The sequence below is a fragment of the Vitis riparia genome, chromosome 14 (assembly GCF_004353265.1).
Source record: "Vitis riparia cultivar Riparia Gloire de Montpellier isolate 1030 chromosome 14, EGFV_Vit.rip_1.0, whole genome shotgun sequence".
In the NCBI taxonomy this organism is placed as follows: Eukaryota; Viridiplantae; Streptophyta; class Magnoliopsida; order Vitales; family Vitaceae; genus Vitis; species Vitis riparia.
In genome coordinates this window covers 26,268,089-26,285,703 of record NC_048444.1, presented here as the reverse complement: position 1 = coordinate 26,285,703, position 17,615 = coordinate 26,268,089, and the positions used below count along the sequence as shown (strand labels likewise).

At 35.1% G+C, this 17,615-nt stretch overlaps 4 protein-coding genes across 4 annotated transcripts; 3 read left to right on the top strand and 1 right to left on the bottom strand.

The window, feature by feature from the left end:
* Positions 1-2,765: 2,765 nt before the first annotated feature.
* On the bottom strand, positions 2,766-8,249 carry LOC117929835. Its single transcript, XM_034850258.1, has 7 exons — positions 8,109-8,249; positions 6,688-6,782; positions 5,074-5,153; positions 4,926-4,981; positions 4,701-4,813; positions 3,279-3,340; positions 2,766-3,107 (listed from the first exon to the last, which is right to left on the bottom strand). Exons 1-7 carry the CDS (start codon positions 8,221-8,223, stop codon positions 2,813-2,815), a joined length of 816 nt encoding a protein of 271 aa, XP_034706149.1. The 5' UTR covers positions 8,224-8,249; the 3' UTR covers positions 2,766-2,812.
* Positions 8,250-9,135: 886 nt separating this feature from the next.
* On the top strand, positions 9,136-9,795 carry LOC117930598. Its single transcript, XM_034851232.1, has one exon. The coding sequence runs from the start codon at positions 9,136-9,138 to the stop codon at positions 9,793-9,795; it is 660 nt and encodes a 219-aa protein (XP_034707123.1).
* A 189-nt stretch (positions 9,796-9,984) lies between these two features.
* LOC117929769 (putative pentatricopeptide repeat-containing protein At3g05240) lies at positions 9,985-12,016 on the top strand. Its single transcript, XM_034850168.1, is given in 3 exon segments — positions 9,985-11,120; positions 11,123-11,260; positions 11,263-12,016. Coding segments are annotated over 3 exon segments (1,692 nt in total). The 5' UTR covers positions 9,985-10,147; the 3' UTR covers positions 11,844-12,016.
* Positions 12,017-14,523: 2,507 nt separating this feature from the next.
* Positions 14,524-17,516, top strand: LOC117931183. Its single transcript, XM_034852096.1, has 2 exons — positions 14,524-14,595; positions 17,017-17,516. Exons 1-2 carry the CDS (start codon positions 14,544-14,546, stop codon positions 17,514-17,516), a joined length of 552 nt encoding a protein of 183 aa, XP_034707987.1. The 5' UTR covers positions 14,524-14,543.
* Positions 17,517-17,615: the final 99 nt, after the last annotated feature.

The following is a 17,615-nucleotide window of genomic DNA, read 5'->3' as shown; positions in this document are numbered from 1 at the left end:
TTGATGAACATAAGATTTAAACGAATATTTGGAGAATTAAATTAAGGCATGAGATTTTCTTAATGGATTAGACTTCGAATAACCAATAAATGCGGGATGATGATTCGATTTATGAAAATAAGATTTAAATGAATTATTGAAAAATTAAGTTAAGGCGTGAGATTTTCGAAAGATTAGACTTTAAATAAATAGGTAAATAGGGGAGGATAATTTTAATGAAAATAAGATTTAAACGATATGTGAAATTTTTAGAATTGAAAAATTAAGTTAGGGAGTTGGATTTTCGAGGGATTAGACTTTAAATAAGTTAATGAATATAGGATACTAATTCAAATGAAAGAAAGTAACATTTAGACAAATAGTAGAATTTTAGGATTGAAAATTAAATTATGACATTGGATCTTTTAAAAATATTGGATTTTGGATAAATAAACTAACATAGGATGATAATACTAATTAACGAAAATAATAATTTAAAACGGAATAAAAAGAATAGTGGAATTTTTAGGGGTTTGAAAATTAAGTTAGGACATCAGATTTCTGAAGGGTTGGATTTTAAATTAGTAAATAAATATGGGATACTAACTCTAATGGATGATAATGAGATTTGAACTAATTATTGAAGAATTAAATTAAGACACCTGATTTCTTTTAAAGCTTTAGACTTTAAATAGCTAGATAATATGTGATAATAATTCTTGATTGATGAAAATGAGATTTAAACGGATTATTGAAAGATTAGATTAAGATATGGAGTTTTTGAAGGATTAGAATTTAATTTTGATGAATGAGATTTTAAAAGATGATAAATAGATACATACAAAATAATAATAATAGTTGACAATCATAATGTTTAAACTAGTGAAATTGAATAGTGTAAATTTCAAGATAAAAATATAATTAACAATAATAATTTATCTTTTAATTGTCTTTAAGTTGAGCTAATGTGAAGATAAAATAAGATAAAAAATAAGAATAAATAATAAAAAAAAAGCATGAATAAGTTAATAATTTATTAAGGTTAGAGATTTAAAAACTTGTTTAGACATAATGTAGCCAAATGGGCTAACCCAACATGGACTTGGGCCATGGAGATGGCTAGCATAGGGAGCAAAGGGGCCTTGCATCAACAACTTTGGGCCTGGGCTCCAACTTAAGCCCATACCCGCCACCATGGGTAAGCCCAAGGCACCATCACCATGATAGCTTGGGCCTGGTGTCTCAATTCAAGCCCAAGGCAAAGCCAACATGGGCAAGCCCACAAACAAACACCATCAACAAGCCCAAAACAAACAACCCCCCTCCAACACCTACTCCTCCGCCGGGGCTACATCCCCCTGAGAAGGTCGCTGTCGCCGACAGGACAAGGGGCGAGGCTGCCACTGAGATGGAAGGCCTCGGACTCGCGCGCCGCCAACAAAGACGGCGGGGACGACGACAAATGGCTGAGAGAAACGACGACCATGGAAGATGGTGGCGAGCGTGAGAAGAAAGGTGCCGGAGATGGTCACGTTCGTTGGTGGTCGCATTGCCACTACCGCCGCCGCTGCTGCAGGCCTCGCCTCCTTCGCTGCCGCGAGGCAAGGATCTCGATGGGGAGAAAGGTGGCAGATTATGACGTCGGCTGACGGGCTTCCTTCTCCAGCGGCGACGATCTGATGGATAGGGTGGCGGTCATGGGGCTGTCCAATGGGACGCCAAGGGGGGGGGGGGGGACGCAGCCTTTGGCCTCGGCGGAGGTGGGGAAAGCATGCGAGTGGCACCAAGTGGACTTCCGTCCATTAAAGAAGGAGGAGAACGTGGGTGAGGCAGGGACGAGCATGGGTGCTGGGGGGTGTTCACGTGGAAGTTACAGGGGATAGTTGTGCATGGGGTTCGGAAAGAATGGTGCCAAAGCAATAATCAACAAGCCCAATGACAGAGAATAATAGATTCACAGCACGAACTAAGCAAAAATAGCGAAAAAGAAATATCAGAATTGAGGAGATGGCCATACCTGAGCTCTCCAGCTAAAGTTGGTGCCGCCTTCCCTCCTCTTGCTCCTCTGCCACCTCCAGAGCGTGCCTTTTTCTTTCTTCCTCATTTCTTTCCCTCCCTCTCTTCCTGACCTCAAAACCCTCCTGTCCCTCTCACCCACTCTCCTGTGTCCTCATCAGCAGGCATGGCTCCCGAAATTATGGCCATCCCTGCTCCTTCTTGACCTTTGCAGCTAGTCCCCCCATTTGTTTAAAAAAGAAATGCCCAGAAGAGAGAAAAACTCTCCCCCGGGCCCCCACAATAAAAGGGGTCTACAGTTATATTATATTTATATTTAGTTTATAAAATAAATAATAAATAAAATAAAATATTTATTATTTTTCAATATCTAATATCAATTTATAATAAAAATTATATTATCTTCCAATATTTTCTATTAAAAAATATGAAATTTCTCATGTTTAATGATATTCATAATTAAAATATTTAAAATACTATATAAAAGGGGATTAAAAAAAAAAAAAGGTGAACTTATCATATCACATATTTTATTAACTTATCTTATTTCATTACTATTCATGCATGGAATAGGATCCGATGATATGTTATCCCCTCTCTTATCTATCTTATGTTATATCCAACCGAGTCACCGACCAAACACCACCTAACCAAACATGACCTAACATTCTAGGATGTGAATACTTGTAAATGTGACCCAATGCAGACATAAATTTGGGATACACAGAGTCATTAGCAGATGGGATGGGGAAGGAATCCTACAAGGGAAGTTCACAAAAGAAAATCAGACCAACTTCCACATTAGCAAGGAAATGTTTCAATCAGTGCCATCAGAGTCATAGTCAAACAAGTACAAATAAGGAACAACATGTGTGTGTCCATTCTGTTCTTCTACACCCTCTGTGGTTGCCATAGGGTTGGTCCAACCCAACTGCTGCAGATAAACTTCATCATAGGCTTCAATGTTTAAACCTGATGCAAGAAATAGTTCCACCTCGTTTACGAATCGGTCTGTTCTTCCTGTTAGGAAAGGCCTAGCTGCATCAGAGACTGAAGCTTTGAACTCTTCTTGTTTTCTTTCAGGTGTAATTGTCTGACCTTTTTGCTCGGTTCTAGAACAATTTAGAGTCGGGGTAAGTTCATGGATGCCAAACATTGAAAAAATGATTATAAAGGCACATAGTGACATACTTTCTATTTGCTAAACCTTCATCAAATTTCAACTTTGAGAGCTCAAACTGTATTCTAATTGCTGTTGGATGAAAAAAACTAATGAATGTTACCTTTTGATGACTGAGTCAAGCACACCAAGGATGTGATGCACAATAATGTCAACATCTTCCTCCTACAAATAAGACGGAGACGGAAACAAGTTTAGCACTTGTGCATGGATTTTGCTATATAAAAGGAGCATTTAGGGTTATGACTTTTAAAATTATCACTAGAACATTATGTAAATGTTATGATTCTACATGCAAAGATTTCAGCATTATATTGGAATCAATTTCATCCCTGTTCAAACATCTGGACATTTGGACAAGACATACTGTAGAAAACTTGGCACTAGGACTGGAACTGGGTTGATGTTGATAGCTTTTCAAAATGGCAAGATCAGAGCAAAATCTGGAAATTTATAGGCTCCTTCAGTTGAGCAGGAAATGGAAGTCTTAAGAAAAGGAGGTATTTGTGCTATTGGATCAGATGTGTGTCAGCCGAGATATCTTGTGCTGCAAAATAATGGTAATACGGCTTTGTGAAACCATTTCACTGGTCCATTTTGGGCTAATATCATAGAGAGACTCAATAAGTATATGTGGCATACAAACATAAACTAAAATATATTCTGAAATCCATTTCAGTGGGATGGTAACAAGAAACTGAAGTTATGCCGAATTTCTCAGAAATATACTTCAATGTAGTTGGCATTCTAACTTAAATACACGTCAAACTCCATATATTGGTGCTTACACAAACAGATCTAGACCATCAAAAGTTTTATGAGGCTTCATTTGGCAACCATACCTTCTAATGAAGTGCTTTAGAGAAAAAAAAAAAAAAAGGCTGCATAAAGGATATGTTCCTATTTATAAAGTTAAAAAAATTTGAAATTCTGAAGCCCCTACTTGAAAGCTCTTCTGCAAAAGCATCCCACTTCTAATTTCACTAAAAAGAGTTTTCAACTCCAGTCATCTTCTGTTTTAGACTTTTTTGATCGTGCAACCAAACAACCTATAAATCTCTTAACAGTTAAAAAGAACTTCTACACAATCAAAAAAAGCTATGCCAAAGGGCTCAATTGGTGAGCTTGCTTAGCTAGATGAGCCTCTTCCCACAAAAAATAGATGATGACGCATTCGGATGTTCAAGGAAATAGAATTGTCCTATCCTATCTTAGAGGGCATTGATGTGCCAAATCCACCCACAGAAAATGAAATCATCAAAGAAGGTAGAGTCAACACCAAAAAAGACGGCCCAAAAAAAAAAAAAAAAATGATATGATGCATTTTGGGAAATCTTAATACTGAACATGTGCCATTATCTCTGACATGGATTCCAATTAAATCTTTCTAGAGCATTGATTTGAATGATTGAAACCTATCATGACAATGAAGTGATTCAGTTTCCATGGGACATCCACCAACATCAAATATCATGGGAAAAGGAAATGAAACACAGGGAAATGATAAACTGATGACTACATTAACCTGTATTAGAGCTTGAATCTCCCTTCTTAACCAAGCCTGCAGCCACTGATTTGGCTGACGATACTTATGGAACTTCCAATACCGCGACACATTGAATTTATCATTTAAGATACCTGTTTTAACACATAATTAACTGAAAACGCATATAGATAATAGTAGGCTTTTCGGGAAATAACTGAAAGGAAAGAGTGAACCAACAAAGCAAATTGATGTGTGGCATGATACCTGGTTCAGTGTAGTAGCACTGTAATCTATACTTGTGAGCTTTTGAAAAGGAAAAACTGTGGATGTCATGAAAGAATATATAGAAAATCATCATATCTCATAAAATATGAAAGGAAAGTCAAAGAAAAGAACCCGAAAGACTCAATACCTTTTCCCAAAATCCTGGTTAATGTAATGTTGTTGAAAAGAACTCCCGTCATATCCATGTACAATAGAAAAATTTTCAGTCTGCAAATCGATCAGACCAATGTCAGATTGACTTCTTTTTTTCCCAATAACTAAACAAAATAAATATATTAAAAGTGCAATCTGAAGGTGCAACAAAGTACACAGGCTGTATACAAAAGAAGCCTAGAAAGCAAAGAAAAAAAGAAAGGGGAACAAAAAACCATCCACCTCTTCAAGGAGATCTTAACCAGTCTATAAAATCTAACATAGTTAAGGAACCACCATCAATGTACATCCTAATCCACATCAAGAGATTACATAGAAAAGAGAACCATGGCGCATGATTTGATTCCTTGCTTTCAAAACATCTCCAGTTCCTCTCTTTTCATAATGTCCAAAATACACATGAGGGAATAATCCTCCAAACTTTCTTCCATTTCTTACCTGTGAAGGAACTATGCCACCCTAATAGGGTTTCTTTTGCTGAACATGGTATCGCCCATATGTCAAATTGACTTCACCAAGATGGACCAAGGGCTCACAAGAAAAAATGAAAATAAATAGGACTTACTGATTTAACTAATGGAAAGATCTATCCATAATTCCATATCATTTAATCTTCTTAGTTCTTATTAGGATATCTTTTATTTTTGTTTAAGGATCCATTAAGAGAAACAGCCTCAACTTAGAAGAAATTCTGAATATAAGTCTCTTTGATAAAGGAGATAGCCTCCTCAACAGCAGTAGAGAAGTTATGCTCATAGAGAAGAGGAAAATCATAATTTGAGAAATTAATGTCCTCCAAGTTTTTAGCTAGTATCTAAAGCCCTCCAGTGTGCTTAACCTCCATAAGACATGGCTGCAAGAACCACTTCAATCTTATTGACAAAATGATGAAATGAGAGCAATCAAACACCAATTGATTATGCAACAGTTTGATATTTCATAATCCTTACATTGAACCTTTTTTGTTTGCAGTTCATTTAACTATTTGTTTTTATAACAAGGAAAAAGCAAACCCCTGATAGTTGAGATTGAAAAGTTTGTAAGGCAGACTGCAGCGGTTAGATGTTCCCATTAAGGAAATGTGACAATGAATATGACATACATAGTTGAGTGGCACCCTATATATTGTAAAAAGAGTGAGCTATCTTCATAAGTGCTCTTTTAAATATCCACCAAGTGAATTTTCCATTGTTCTTTTAGCAATTAAAATTCATCTCCCCCTCCATGTTCTCCATCTGGCTAAACTAAAGAGAAAAACAACTCTATCAGAGACAAGGCACTAATACTAAGGCCCATTGAAGCCTCCTTGAACATATCCACGTATCTATCTTTCTCAATGTCAGTACCTACCCGATAATTGGATTCCTAACACATCATCCTTATGATAACCCTTGAACATACACCTGAGTTCCTGATATCATCTGAAGTCATAAGAGACAGTTCTTGTGGGGGTTACCTATTGATATGCTGTCAAGAAAGGGAAGCTGACAACTCGGAAACCCATCATCAACAATACAATATCACATTCACAAACAAGGTAAGTGACAGGAAATGAAAGATGTAGAAGAATGATGTGACTAAATCAAACCTTGCATAAAGGACATTTTATAGTGGAAGACAAGTGACAATGTTTACTGGCAACCACTTTGGTCCAACGTACGATGCAATCATAGCAAAATTTATCTGCAACACAAGAATGGTAAGACTAAAGCTTGACCAATTGCAAACAAAAGAACCTGCAAAACAACAAACATGTTATAATACTTGTCTCCCACCCTATCTTTACACTCTCAGTTGCACAAGATCAAGCAAGATGTCATACAGGTCATATATTCAACAAGTCCATGTTAGACCCAAAAGGAAAAGAGAAAGAAAAAATGCTCAACCATGTGGCTAATTAGGTTTTCTGAATAGATAAAACTTCAAATATGGTTTGAAGGAAGTGAGAAGTGTAAACAATTAAAACCCATGCAGCTATTTATAAGCAGTGCGGGCTTGAAGCTTATTCATTCTTTGAACCAGCAAAGCAAAAGTTGTGGTAAAGAGGAGCAAATGACAAATATGAAAATTTCACTAATCAATAGTAAAATCTACGTTGTATTGGACAAAGGTTGGAAGAGCATGTGCTACAATCATGTGATTTACTTTTCCATTTGTTACCGAATTGAGTAGCGCAGCAGCAAAATGTAGTTTTGTAAGTCTTGCTTGGGGATAATTTTTGAAAATTCTACAAGGGCAGCCTGAAGAATATCCTCACTAAACAAATTTGATAGGCATCTTCATGCTAACGGCTATGTGACTGAAATTCAGCTGTTAAACTGTCAGGGAATGTCAAGGGGGGTCTGTTTGGTCCAGGGCTCAAAAAGAAACTCATGAAAATGGCTCTCATTTCTGAAATGAACACAACAAACTTTGAGATTGATTTGTATACTTTTGCTTCAGGTTTCTTGATCAGAAAATCAAAATGGCAATGTAAAAACCTATCAGAGTATGGGTCATTTTCCAAGAAATTATTTGAGAAACAGTCTTCATAAGAAGAGCTGCAAAGTGTGTTTCCTATGTGATTTCCATTTTCCATTTTTGAAATTGGAAAACAGTTTTTATTTTGAAAACCAATCAACCCCTAAAGTTGATTGTTCATAACCAAATCATTTGCAGAATTATTATTCTTTCTAATGGGCAAGACAATCCTTAAAATATATCAAATCAATCTCAACAAAAGCTAAACAATCAATCTGTTTCAACCAAATAATTGAACAAAAAAGGGGTTCTTCACCATCATTTGCAGAAGCTCACTGAGCAAAAAATCAAAACACCCAGAGTCGGTGAGAAAAAACACAGGAAACGAAATAAACTAAATCTTGAATCGACCCAGTTGGGGTGAGCCTTTCTTTGTGTGGAAACCATAATATTCAAGACTTTTCTTTCAGTTTTATTCTCGGCAAACAAACAGAAGGTGGGTCAGAGTAAAGCATGAAAACACCAGGAGGCAGGAGAAGAAGAACGTACGGAAACATTGATCCAAATAGGAGTCCTTAACTACAGGCCCGAGACATATGGGACACGGGTTTGGACCCTCTGAGGAGGAATCGTTGTAACTGGTATCCTTGCTCTGGTTCATCATCGTTCCAGTCAGCTTCAGACCCTCCATCAAAATTTTATGTGAAGGTTTTATTTTTTTTTCTATTTTATTCATTTTATATATTAAATAATTGTAAAGAAAAATATTAAATTTAATTATATTATATAAAATTTTATTTTTTCTACAGAAAATAAACTTATTCATTTTTGTTGGTTTTTATTTATTTTGAAGTGTTATGTCATATACCAAATATAGTTTGATCAGGATTGAAAAAAATTTAGGTTGAGTTAGATTTGGGTTACTCACCTAGAATTCAGAGGTCTGATTGATTAGGTTTAAATTTGAATGTTTATTATTCAAATCAAATGGAGAAAGTTTATTTTGAAAAATGAAGAGATCATGTGCCTGATGGAAAGAACTCTCCCGTCCAATTGAAATATGAAAGTATGATGCAATTTTTGTGTCTATGACAATAAGCTATTAGTTTTGAAGTAAAAATGGTAAGAAAGATAAAGGAAATCTTTTATTTTTATTGACAAATAACATAATTTGATGCAGGCTTGAAGCCTAATCTTGGATTTGCTTCGAAATCTCAAATTTCAATTGACATTATTTTATATCTAAAAAAAAAAATTAAGTATAAGTATAATTTTGGTGGTATCCAAAATTTCCCATATTTCACAATATTGTCTAGGGCCTCTAGCCACCACAAGCTTACCAATTTCATGTCCCACATTGCAAAAGTCTATGAATTCAAAAAAGAAAAAAAAACGGATAAATTTCAAAAGGTCTCCTTCAACGGTCAGTTTTCTTGATCTTCATCTCCATGTATATATATTTTTGTTTTATTTTAATTTTTTAAATCTTCTTTCTTCTTTCTTCTTTTCCTCCTTTCTTCTGTAAAAGGGGAAACAGAGAGGGGAAGGGAAGAGAGGAGAGAGGAAAACGCAGAAGATGCTTTACATCAACCCCCAACTTATACTACTGAAAGTCTCTCCTCTCCGATCTCCTAATCCTCATTGCTTTCCCAAATGCTCCAATTTCTCGGCATCCATTCGCTGGTCTTTGCTTCAGTTTTCAAACCAAACCCAGACATTCGAACCAATTGTATGTGCAAGAAGGAACAGAAGGCGATCTGGGTCCTCATTATCGACAAAGTTCATCCTCGAATCAATGTGGGTCATCGCATCGAGTCTGAAAATCTTACCGGAGCCCTTGAATTTGGTTGTTTCAGAACTCTGTGCTGGGAATGGTAGTGGTGGTGGGCTGGGGTTTCGGAAGGGTTTTGGAGGAGGAGGAGGCTTTGATGGTTGGAGAGGAAGGAGGAGACGATTAGGGTTAACGCTCTTTGGGTTGGTTATGGTTTTTGGTTTTGCTGTGTTGATTGGGCGAGAACTAGGAACTGAATATTTTTGGGGGGTTTTAGGGATTTCTCTATTTGGGTTTTCCATTGGAGGGTGGAAGAGAGGGTTCAAAGATTGGGTTTTAGGGTTTTGCTGCTGTGCTGTTTTGATGGGTTTAGGGTTGAGGAATCAGGAAGTGCTGAAATTGCTTGAAAGGTCTAGGGTTTGTTCTCCAATTATGAATGTTGCAAGGAGAAGAAGAAGAAAATAAAACCATAAATCAAATTTGTTACATTCGTTTACCTTGTAATAAGATGATTGCTTATTTATTTATTTTATCAATCTCTCTGACAATCATATTGATGAATTGATCAATGAATTGAGACTGAATTTTCCTAGACAATGTGCAGACATTTAAATTCTGAAACAGACCAATTAATTTGAATTATCCTATGAATAGATTAAGACATTCCAAACTAGATATGTGCTGATGAGTTTGAATTTTCCTAGGAAAGTTGCAGAAATTTAAATATATCTAATGATGCCATATGTTTTTTTGCAGTTCTTAAAGATACCCTTTACAAATCCCATGAGTCTGCTGCTTCTGAACAGCAAAAAAGCTCATGAAGAAACACTACAACTCCATCCTCTCTTTGTTGGAAAAATGCAAAACCATGGCTGAGTTGAAACGATTGCATGGATTAATGATCACTACATCAGTAATCCAATATGTAATCCCACTGAGCAGGCTTGTTGATTTTTGTGCATATTCGGATTCCGGAAACCTCAACTATGCAAAGTCAGTTTTCAACCAAATTGATCGGCCTAGTCTGTACATTTGGAATTCCATGATCAAGGGTTACTCCATTAGTGAAAGCCCAGATGAGGCTTTGACTATGTACAGAGAAATGCGGCAAAAGGGTTATGCTCCGGATCATTTCACCTTCCCCTTTGTGCTCAAAGCTTGTTCATTGATTAATGGATATAATTCAGGGCAGTGTGTTCACAACTGCATTGTGAAAACTGGGTTTGAAGTGGATGTGTATGCTGCTACTGCTTTGCTCCAGATGTATGCAGCTTGTGGTGATATGGAGGCGGCTCTGAAAGTGTTTGATGATATTCCCAAGTGGAATGTGGTGGCCTGGACTAGCTTGATTGCCGGGTGTATCAGTAATGATTGCCCTATCGAAGCTGTGAGGGTGTATAAGGATATGGAGCTTTGGAGTGTCGCCCCAAATGAGATCACAATGGTGAATGTGTTGGTTGCATGTGCTAGAAGTAGGGATATCAATGCTGGAAGATGGGTCCATGATCGAACTGGCCAAATGGGACTTGATCCCTTTCAGTCAAATTCAAATTTCAATGTAATTCTCGCCACTGCCATTGTTGATATGTATGCAAAGTGCGGTAGCTTAAAGACAGCCAGGGACTTGTTCAACAAAATGCCTCACAGAAATTTGGTTGCTTGGAATTCCATGATTGGAGCGTATAATCAGTATGGCCAGGCCAATGAAGCATTGGATCTCTTCTCTGATATGCAAATTGCTGGTTTTGATCCAGACAAAGCTACATTCTTATGTGTGATTGGTGCCTGTGCCCATTTGGGGCCTTAGTATCAGGCCAAGCTCTGCATGCCTATGTCTCAAAAACGAACCTTACTGATGATATTGCCATTGGGACTGCTTTGGTGGACATGTATGCCAAGAGTGGAGATGCAGAAAGGGCTCAGCAGGTCTTTCTGAACTGCAGAAGAAAGACGTCACAGCATGGACCAGCTTGATCATAGGCCTAGCTATGCATGGACATGGTGAGGAAGCACTGACTTTCTTCAAGAAAATGCAAGAGGACACAGCCCTTATTCCAGATGAAATCACATATATTGGGGTCTTATCTGCCTGCAGCCATGTTGGAAAGGTGGAAGATGGGAAAAACCACTTCATCTCCATGAAGAATGTTCATGGCATAGAGCCAACAACCCAGCACTATGGCTGCATGGTTGATCTTCTCAGCCGAGCAGGCCGGTTGGGAGAGGCAGAGAGGCTAGTAGAGAAAATGCCAGTTGAACCAAACACTGCCATATGGAGTGCTCTCTTGAATGGGTGTAAGATTTACCAGAACATCGATGTAGCAGACCAGGTAAGAAGGCGGGTAAGAGAGCTGGAGGTTGATGGGAGTGGAGTTTATGTGCTGCTTTCTAACATATACGCCGGAGCCTGTAGATGGGAGGAAGTGAAGATGGCTAGAGAGCTAATGAAGGAAAGAAAGATTCAGAAAAGTCTTGGCCATAGCTCAGTTGAAATGAAGATGTTGGCTTCATGATTCTTGTGTTTTCTACATTCATGCTCTTGTATCAGTTCCATCGCCCTAAAGACTTGGGCCTTAGTTAGCAATGTTCTTTAAATCTGTTGCTAAAAATAGTAATCAATTGTTTTTGGAAATAAAAATATATCTTAGATACTGTCAGCTCTACCTTAAAGGGCACTTACGGCTTTTTAAGACGCGGTTATAGAATGTTCTTGTTGTATTACATGGGATTGTAGAGCCTTCGCAAGACCAAACAAACCTTCACATAGGTCAGAGATCTCTCCGACTCCGACCACTTTGGTACCATTTGTAATCACCCGTATCCATAACTTGTACCTAATCGGATTATGATATAAAAAATATTGTAGAAGTTCGTTTTTGTTAGTAACATTTTTATTGTAATTATTTTTATATAACTTTATTTATTATTTAAATATAAATATATATTTTTTTAACCTATTAGGATAGTCCAATTGATCAAGGTAACACTGGGAAATGTGGTCTTAGGGTTCAAATCCTTACCCATTGTTACGGGTATTCCACACCCCAGGTTATGAGATTTGGTTCATAATGGAGAATCTTAAGGGGTTTGACTGTAAGGTTATTTGATTAAAAATAAAAATTCTTTTAATAATGTCTTTTACAATATATTAATAACATCCACCAAGTAGTGATTTTTGAAATTCAAATATTAAAGGGGTGTTTGGTATGTCGGAATAGAGAATGAAAATGAATATTTTGTTTTCATTCCTATTTCTTAATGGATAGAAATAAATTTGATGATTCTATTTCTAACATTTGGATGATTAGAATGATTATTTGTTTTCATTCCAATGTTTGATAATAATAGGAATGGAAATGAAAAAGAAATAAATGTATAATAACATCCTTCTATATAATTTAAAATAATTTTTTTTATTTTAAAAAAAATAAATTTTGAGAATTTTTTTGTTATTAAATAATAAGACAAAAAATATATATATATACTCAATAAATAAAAAATTAATCATAAAAAAAATCATATACCCTAATGTACAAATATTTAATTATTATTTTTATTAAAAATTTGAATAATTTGTGTAGTTATAAAATTATATTTTACCAAAAAAAAAGAAAAAAAAATATTTATTATAATATTTGAATGACCTATGAACAGTGCTGCAATGAAGCAAGAACTGTTAATGTTCTTTTCAGTTCTGTGAAAGTTTTGCAGAATGTTCAGAAGTTGCTGATTTACCTCAAAATGACACTTTTAGTTAAAAATTCTTAAATTTTTTTTTGCACTATTTTCATAAGTATTCATCAGTCAACCAAATGGATTCTTTCTTTCTTTCTTCTTTTCTTCCTTTCCAAATAAAACCATTTGGTCTTTGTTGAAACAAACCATTCCAAGGAAATATGTCTATGTCTGGTTCAATTGTTCAATATATTTAATTTATATTTTAAATTAAATATTATTTTTCATTTTTATTTTATATTCCAACATTCTAAGCATGTCTTTAAAGTTGGAAAAATGTTTCTACAAAATTAAATTTAAAATATAATATTATAGATAAAGAATTTTAACTAAGACGTTAATTATATATCCTTTTATTAACTTTTATAAAATAAAAATAATTATATTTTTTAGTTGGTGTTTGATAAACCAAGGTTTAATATCTTAATTTAAGTCATTAATAAATTAAGTATATTTGGTAAAAAAACTTAGTGATATGATTTAAAGGAAAAATTAACTTTAATTAATAAGTAAAAATAATTAACTTATTTTTAAGTTCACATTTTTATTTTACCTTTTTACTTTCATTTGTCTTGATTGTTTCTATAATCCATTTTACTACTTTATGTCCTTTATTGTTATTTGACCACTTTTACCCTAATTATAATTTATAATGATAAATATATTAATTTGATGATTTAGAACAAATTTTAAGTTAATTTTATCAAATAACTTTAATACTTAAAGTAAGTATTAAGTAATAAGTTTTAAGTTAGCAACAGGCTGTTTGGTAAAACTTAATACTTATTACTTAATGACTTAAGTTGATTTTAAGTTAAATTATACTTAAATTATTAACTTAAAAATTATTATTTAATTCTTAATTTAATTATTAGGATTGTTGATATATTTATCTTCATAAATTATAATTAGGACAAATGAGTAATAGTGAAGATGTGGACTAATAAAGGAAATCATAAAAGTAACTAAGTAACTTGTGGCAGAAAGATAAAATTGTTGATTGATTTTATTTATTTTTTAAAGTTATTTTATTAAATATATTTAATTTATTTAATGATTTAAATTAAGTTATTAAATCACTTTAAATTATCAAATTAATTTATCAAACATCCATAAAAGTTATTAAATAATAAATATTAAATTTTACTCGATCAACTTTATTTATTGTTTTGTTGCCTTACTTCAAGAATGGGGAAATATCAACTTCAAATATAATATATATATTAAAAATTCTTAAATTGTAGTCATTTTCTGATTTTCATCAAATTAGCCTCGTAAAAGATCAATCATTTTGGTTTGATAAAAAGGAGAAAAATCAAAATAATAATCTGTGGGAAGAAGAAATAGAAGAAGCTGAAGCGATTGCTGCAAGCAAACCGCCATTGCTGTGAATATTTGTTCAGGTCCTTCCTCTACTCTAGCTTAATTTCTTCCCTTCTTTTGTTTGCTTTTTCTGAATTCTGAAGGGTCCAAATGGCATGGCTGGTTCTCTTACAATCTCCATTGTCTCTGCAAAAATCATTTCTTTTAGTACGTTTTCTGTTTCTTGATCTCCTTTGTTTTCCTCGTGACTTTTCTTCAGATACTTAATTGGAAATGCATTTATACATATTTCAAACAATTTTTCTCAAGGACTGAAATTTCTTCAGTATCATTTGTGGGTTCTTCTGGGTTTTGTGTATTTTGAATAATTAAGTTTATGACATTGCAATATTCTGATTGTTCTTCACACATTTGCCCAAGAGTGTAATTGGAAATGCATGTATGCGCATGCATTTCAGCAAACACTGAAATTTCTTCAATGCAATTTGTGGGTTTTTCTGGGTTTTGTGTGTTTTGAATCTCTAAATTTTGGAATTGCAATTTAGTGACTGTTTCTCACTCGGTTAATCAAGAATGTAATTGGAAATGCATGGCTGCAAATTTCAACAACTGCAATCACAGAAATTGAAATTTCTTCTGGGATGTTTCTGGGTTCTGTATATTTTTGAATAATTTCAATTTACTGATGTTGATCACATAGTTGATCAAGAATGAAATGGATTAAACATCAACAATTTGTCAATTTCAATCACAAACATTGAAATTTCTACAATGCAATTTAGTCATTAAGTTTTGAAATTGCAATTTACTGACTGTTTCTCAACTGGTTGATCCAGAATGTAATGCATTTGTTTAAGTTTCAAGATTTTAATCACAAATACTGAAATGTCTTCAATAACATTTCTTGGCTTTTCTGGGTTTTGTGTAATATAATCATTAAGTTTTGAAATTGCACCCACTGATTGTTCTTCCCACTGTGGATAAAGAATACATGTGTGTAAAGTTTCAACAATTTCAATCATGGATACTGAAATTTCTTCAATTGGATTTGTGAATGTTTCTGGTTTTGTGTATTTTGATCATTTAGTTTTGAAATTGCAATTTACTGAATGTTCCTTTCACAGTAGATGAAGAATGTAAATTAAAATGTATGTAAAGATTTCAATCACAAACAATTAAATTTCTTACCATGCAACTTGTGGATGGTTAAGTTCCGAAATTGCAATTGGCTGATTGTTCCTCATATCAAGAATGTAATTGGAAATGCATAGGTGTGAATTTCAGGAATTTCAATCTCAATAGCTGGAATTTCTTCAATGCAATTCATGGATTGTGCTGGGTTTTGTATCTCGAGTCATTTAGTTTTTAGATTGCAATGTGCTGTCTGGTGTTAAAGCTAAGTTTAGGGTGAAGCCTATGAGTTTCACACATTTTCACTTGAATTTTACCTCAGCAGTGAGAGAAACCAGTTGGAGAGAATTGCCTAGAAATTGCTTCCTTGCAATGCTTGGGTTTGGGAAAGTTTTCTTGGACAGCTATTGACTTTGTAGTGTTCTGTTGCTGCTCACAATTGGAACAAATTTTTGATAATTGGATGCAAGAATGAACTGTCTATATTTGTAACATGTACCATCAATAGAATCTAAGGCTGGCGTATGTGAGAAATGAGCAGTAGAGATTTTATAATTTGATTGGGTTATCTGGCATGGTCAGATAGCTATGATATGAAAATGATGCATGAATATAATATTTCCACCAATGCAACCGAGGGCTGGTTGTGAAGTTCATGCAATTGAGGCTAAAACTCGAAGGAGTGTATTTTCGCAGAAAAGGAGGGGAGGTTCCCATAATTTAGCTAAACAGGAAGTGTAATTTTCAATAAGGATGATTCTAAGGCTGTGTTTGGATCTTGAAGCATTGGAGGAAATGGTAGGGAAAGGAAGGAAAAAGAATCAATTTTCTGCTCAATAAGATTTTTTCTCCACTCCTCTTTATCTAAATCAAGTTGATGAATCCTGAAATATGATGGGTTAAAATCCATTGCTTACTATACTTTCAAGATTTTAGTGTTATAGGGAGAATGGATCTAAGGCACAACACCTCAAGAATATAAGGTGGGTCTCCTCTCTTTTAAGTGAAAACCTCCCCTGCAAAATCCTATATTCTGAATTTCTTGGTCTCTACCTAGAGATATTGCAGATATGTTGGTTATTATGTTTTGGGGCATTTGGAAAATCTTTGGGGGAGGGTGCTACTGAAGAGGGATATGCTAACAGCTTTTCGGGTAATTTGTATCAAGTATTAAGTGGAACTCTAGGATCTTCGAGGACAGGAAAAGATCTGTTGATTACTCATAGGAGTATGTTTCACATCTCTTTGGGCATCCTCTACCAATGATTTTGATTGTCGGGTGCTTCTGAAAATTAAACGATAAACTGTCAATGCATCATGGGAGTATATGCACTCCAAATTTTTTTTGCTATTTGGACTGATTGTATTTAGTTTAGTGGTTCTTCAGTCGAAAAAGTGTTTTTGAACAGAAACACAACTTTTTTTTCCACCTTTGGAAAATCTGCTTTCTACTTTGCACATGAATTTCCCCTGAAGTGCTGCTACTTTTTCTTGCAGATTTTCCAACAACTATATCTGCAACTGCAATGATCGGCTCATCTCAGACTAAAGAATCATCTCCGACTAAAGAGTCTCTCATTTCCAGGGTGGGTGGAGCTTTGCATGATGTGTCAGTGCAGAGAGCTGAATCTACTATACAGCAGCCTCCGTCCAGGTCTTGCCATGATTCTTATAGAAAAAGACATGCAGATGATCCCCCACAACGGGGTCACTGTATGACATCCGTTAGCAGTGGTATGACTATATTGCCTAGAGAAGGAGACACCGCAGCTGCTGATAGGGTTGAGGCAGCTCAGATCTTTCTCCCTTCTCACCCAACAATGGAGAGTTTGAAGAACATTGTTGCTGCCACAAGAGGTGGATTTGCATTGACTGGGAGTGCTGCTGTTGGGCAGATAGGACCAGCCATTGGGCACATGGATATTGGGGAGTGCGAGGACTCATATCTTTTTCGTGTATCCCTTCCTGGGGTGAAAAGGGACGAACGTAAGTTGTGAATTAGGACATAGAATTTATCAATCACCCAATTCATTCATTTGCACACAGTTCATCTCAAGATTTCAGAAAGACCTGATTTTTACTGCTGCTGCTTGATA

What these genes read in the sequence shown, in the direction of transcription:
- LOC117929835 (XM_034850258.1), bottom strand. Translation starts at nt 8,223, where the DNA reads ATGATGAACCAGAGCAAGGATACCAGTTACAACGATTCCTCCTCAGAG. An exon ending in CTATTTGGATCAATGTTTCC is followed by an intron (nt 6,783 to 8,108) that starts GTACGTTCTTCT and finishes CTTGTGTTGCAG; the next exon opens with ATAAATTTTGCTATGATTGC. An exon ending in CTTGACTCAGTCATCAAAAG is followed by an intron (nt 3,108 to 3,278) that starts GTAACATTCATT and finishes AAATTGTTCTAG; the next exon opens with AACCGAGCAAAAAGGTCAGA.
- LOC117931183 (XM_034852096.1), top strand. Translation starts at nt 14,544, where the DNA reads ATGGCTGGTTCTCTTACAATCTCCATTGTCTCTGCAAAAATCATTTCT. An exon ending in TGCAAAAATCATTTCTTTTA is followed by an intron (nt 14,596 to 17,016) that starts GTACGTTTTCTG and finishes TTTTTCTTGCAG; the next exon opens with ATTTTCCAACAACTATATCT.
- LOC117930598 (XM_034851232.1), top strand. Translation starts at nt 9,136, where the DNA reads ATGCTTTACATCAACCCCCAACTTATACTACTGAAAGTCTCTCCTCTC.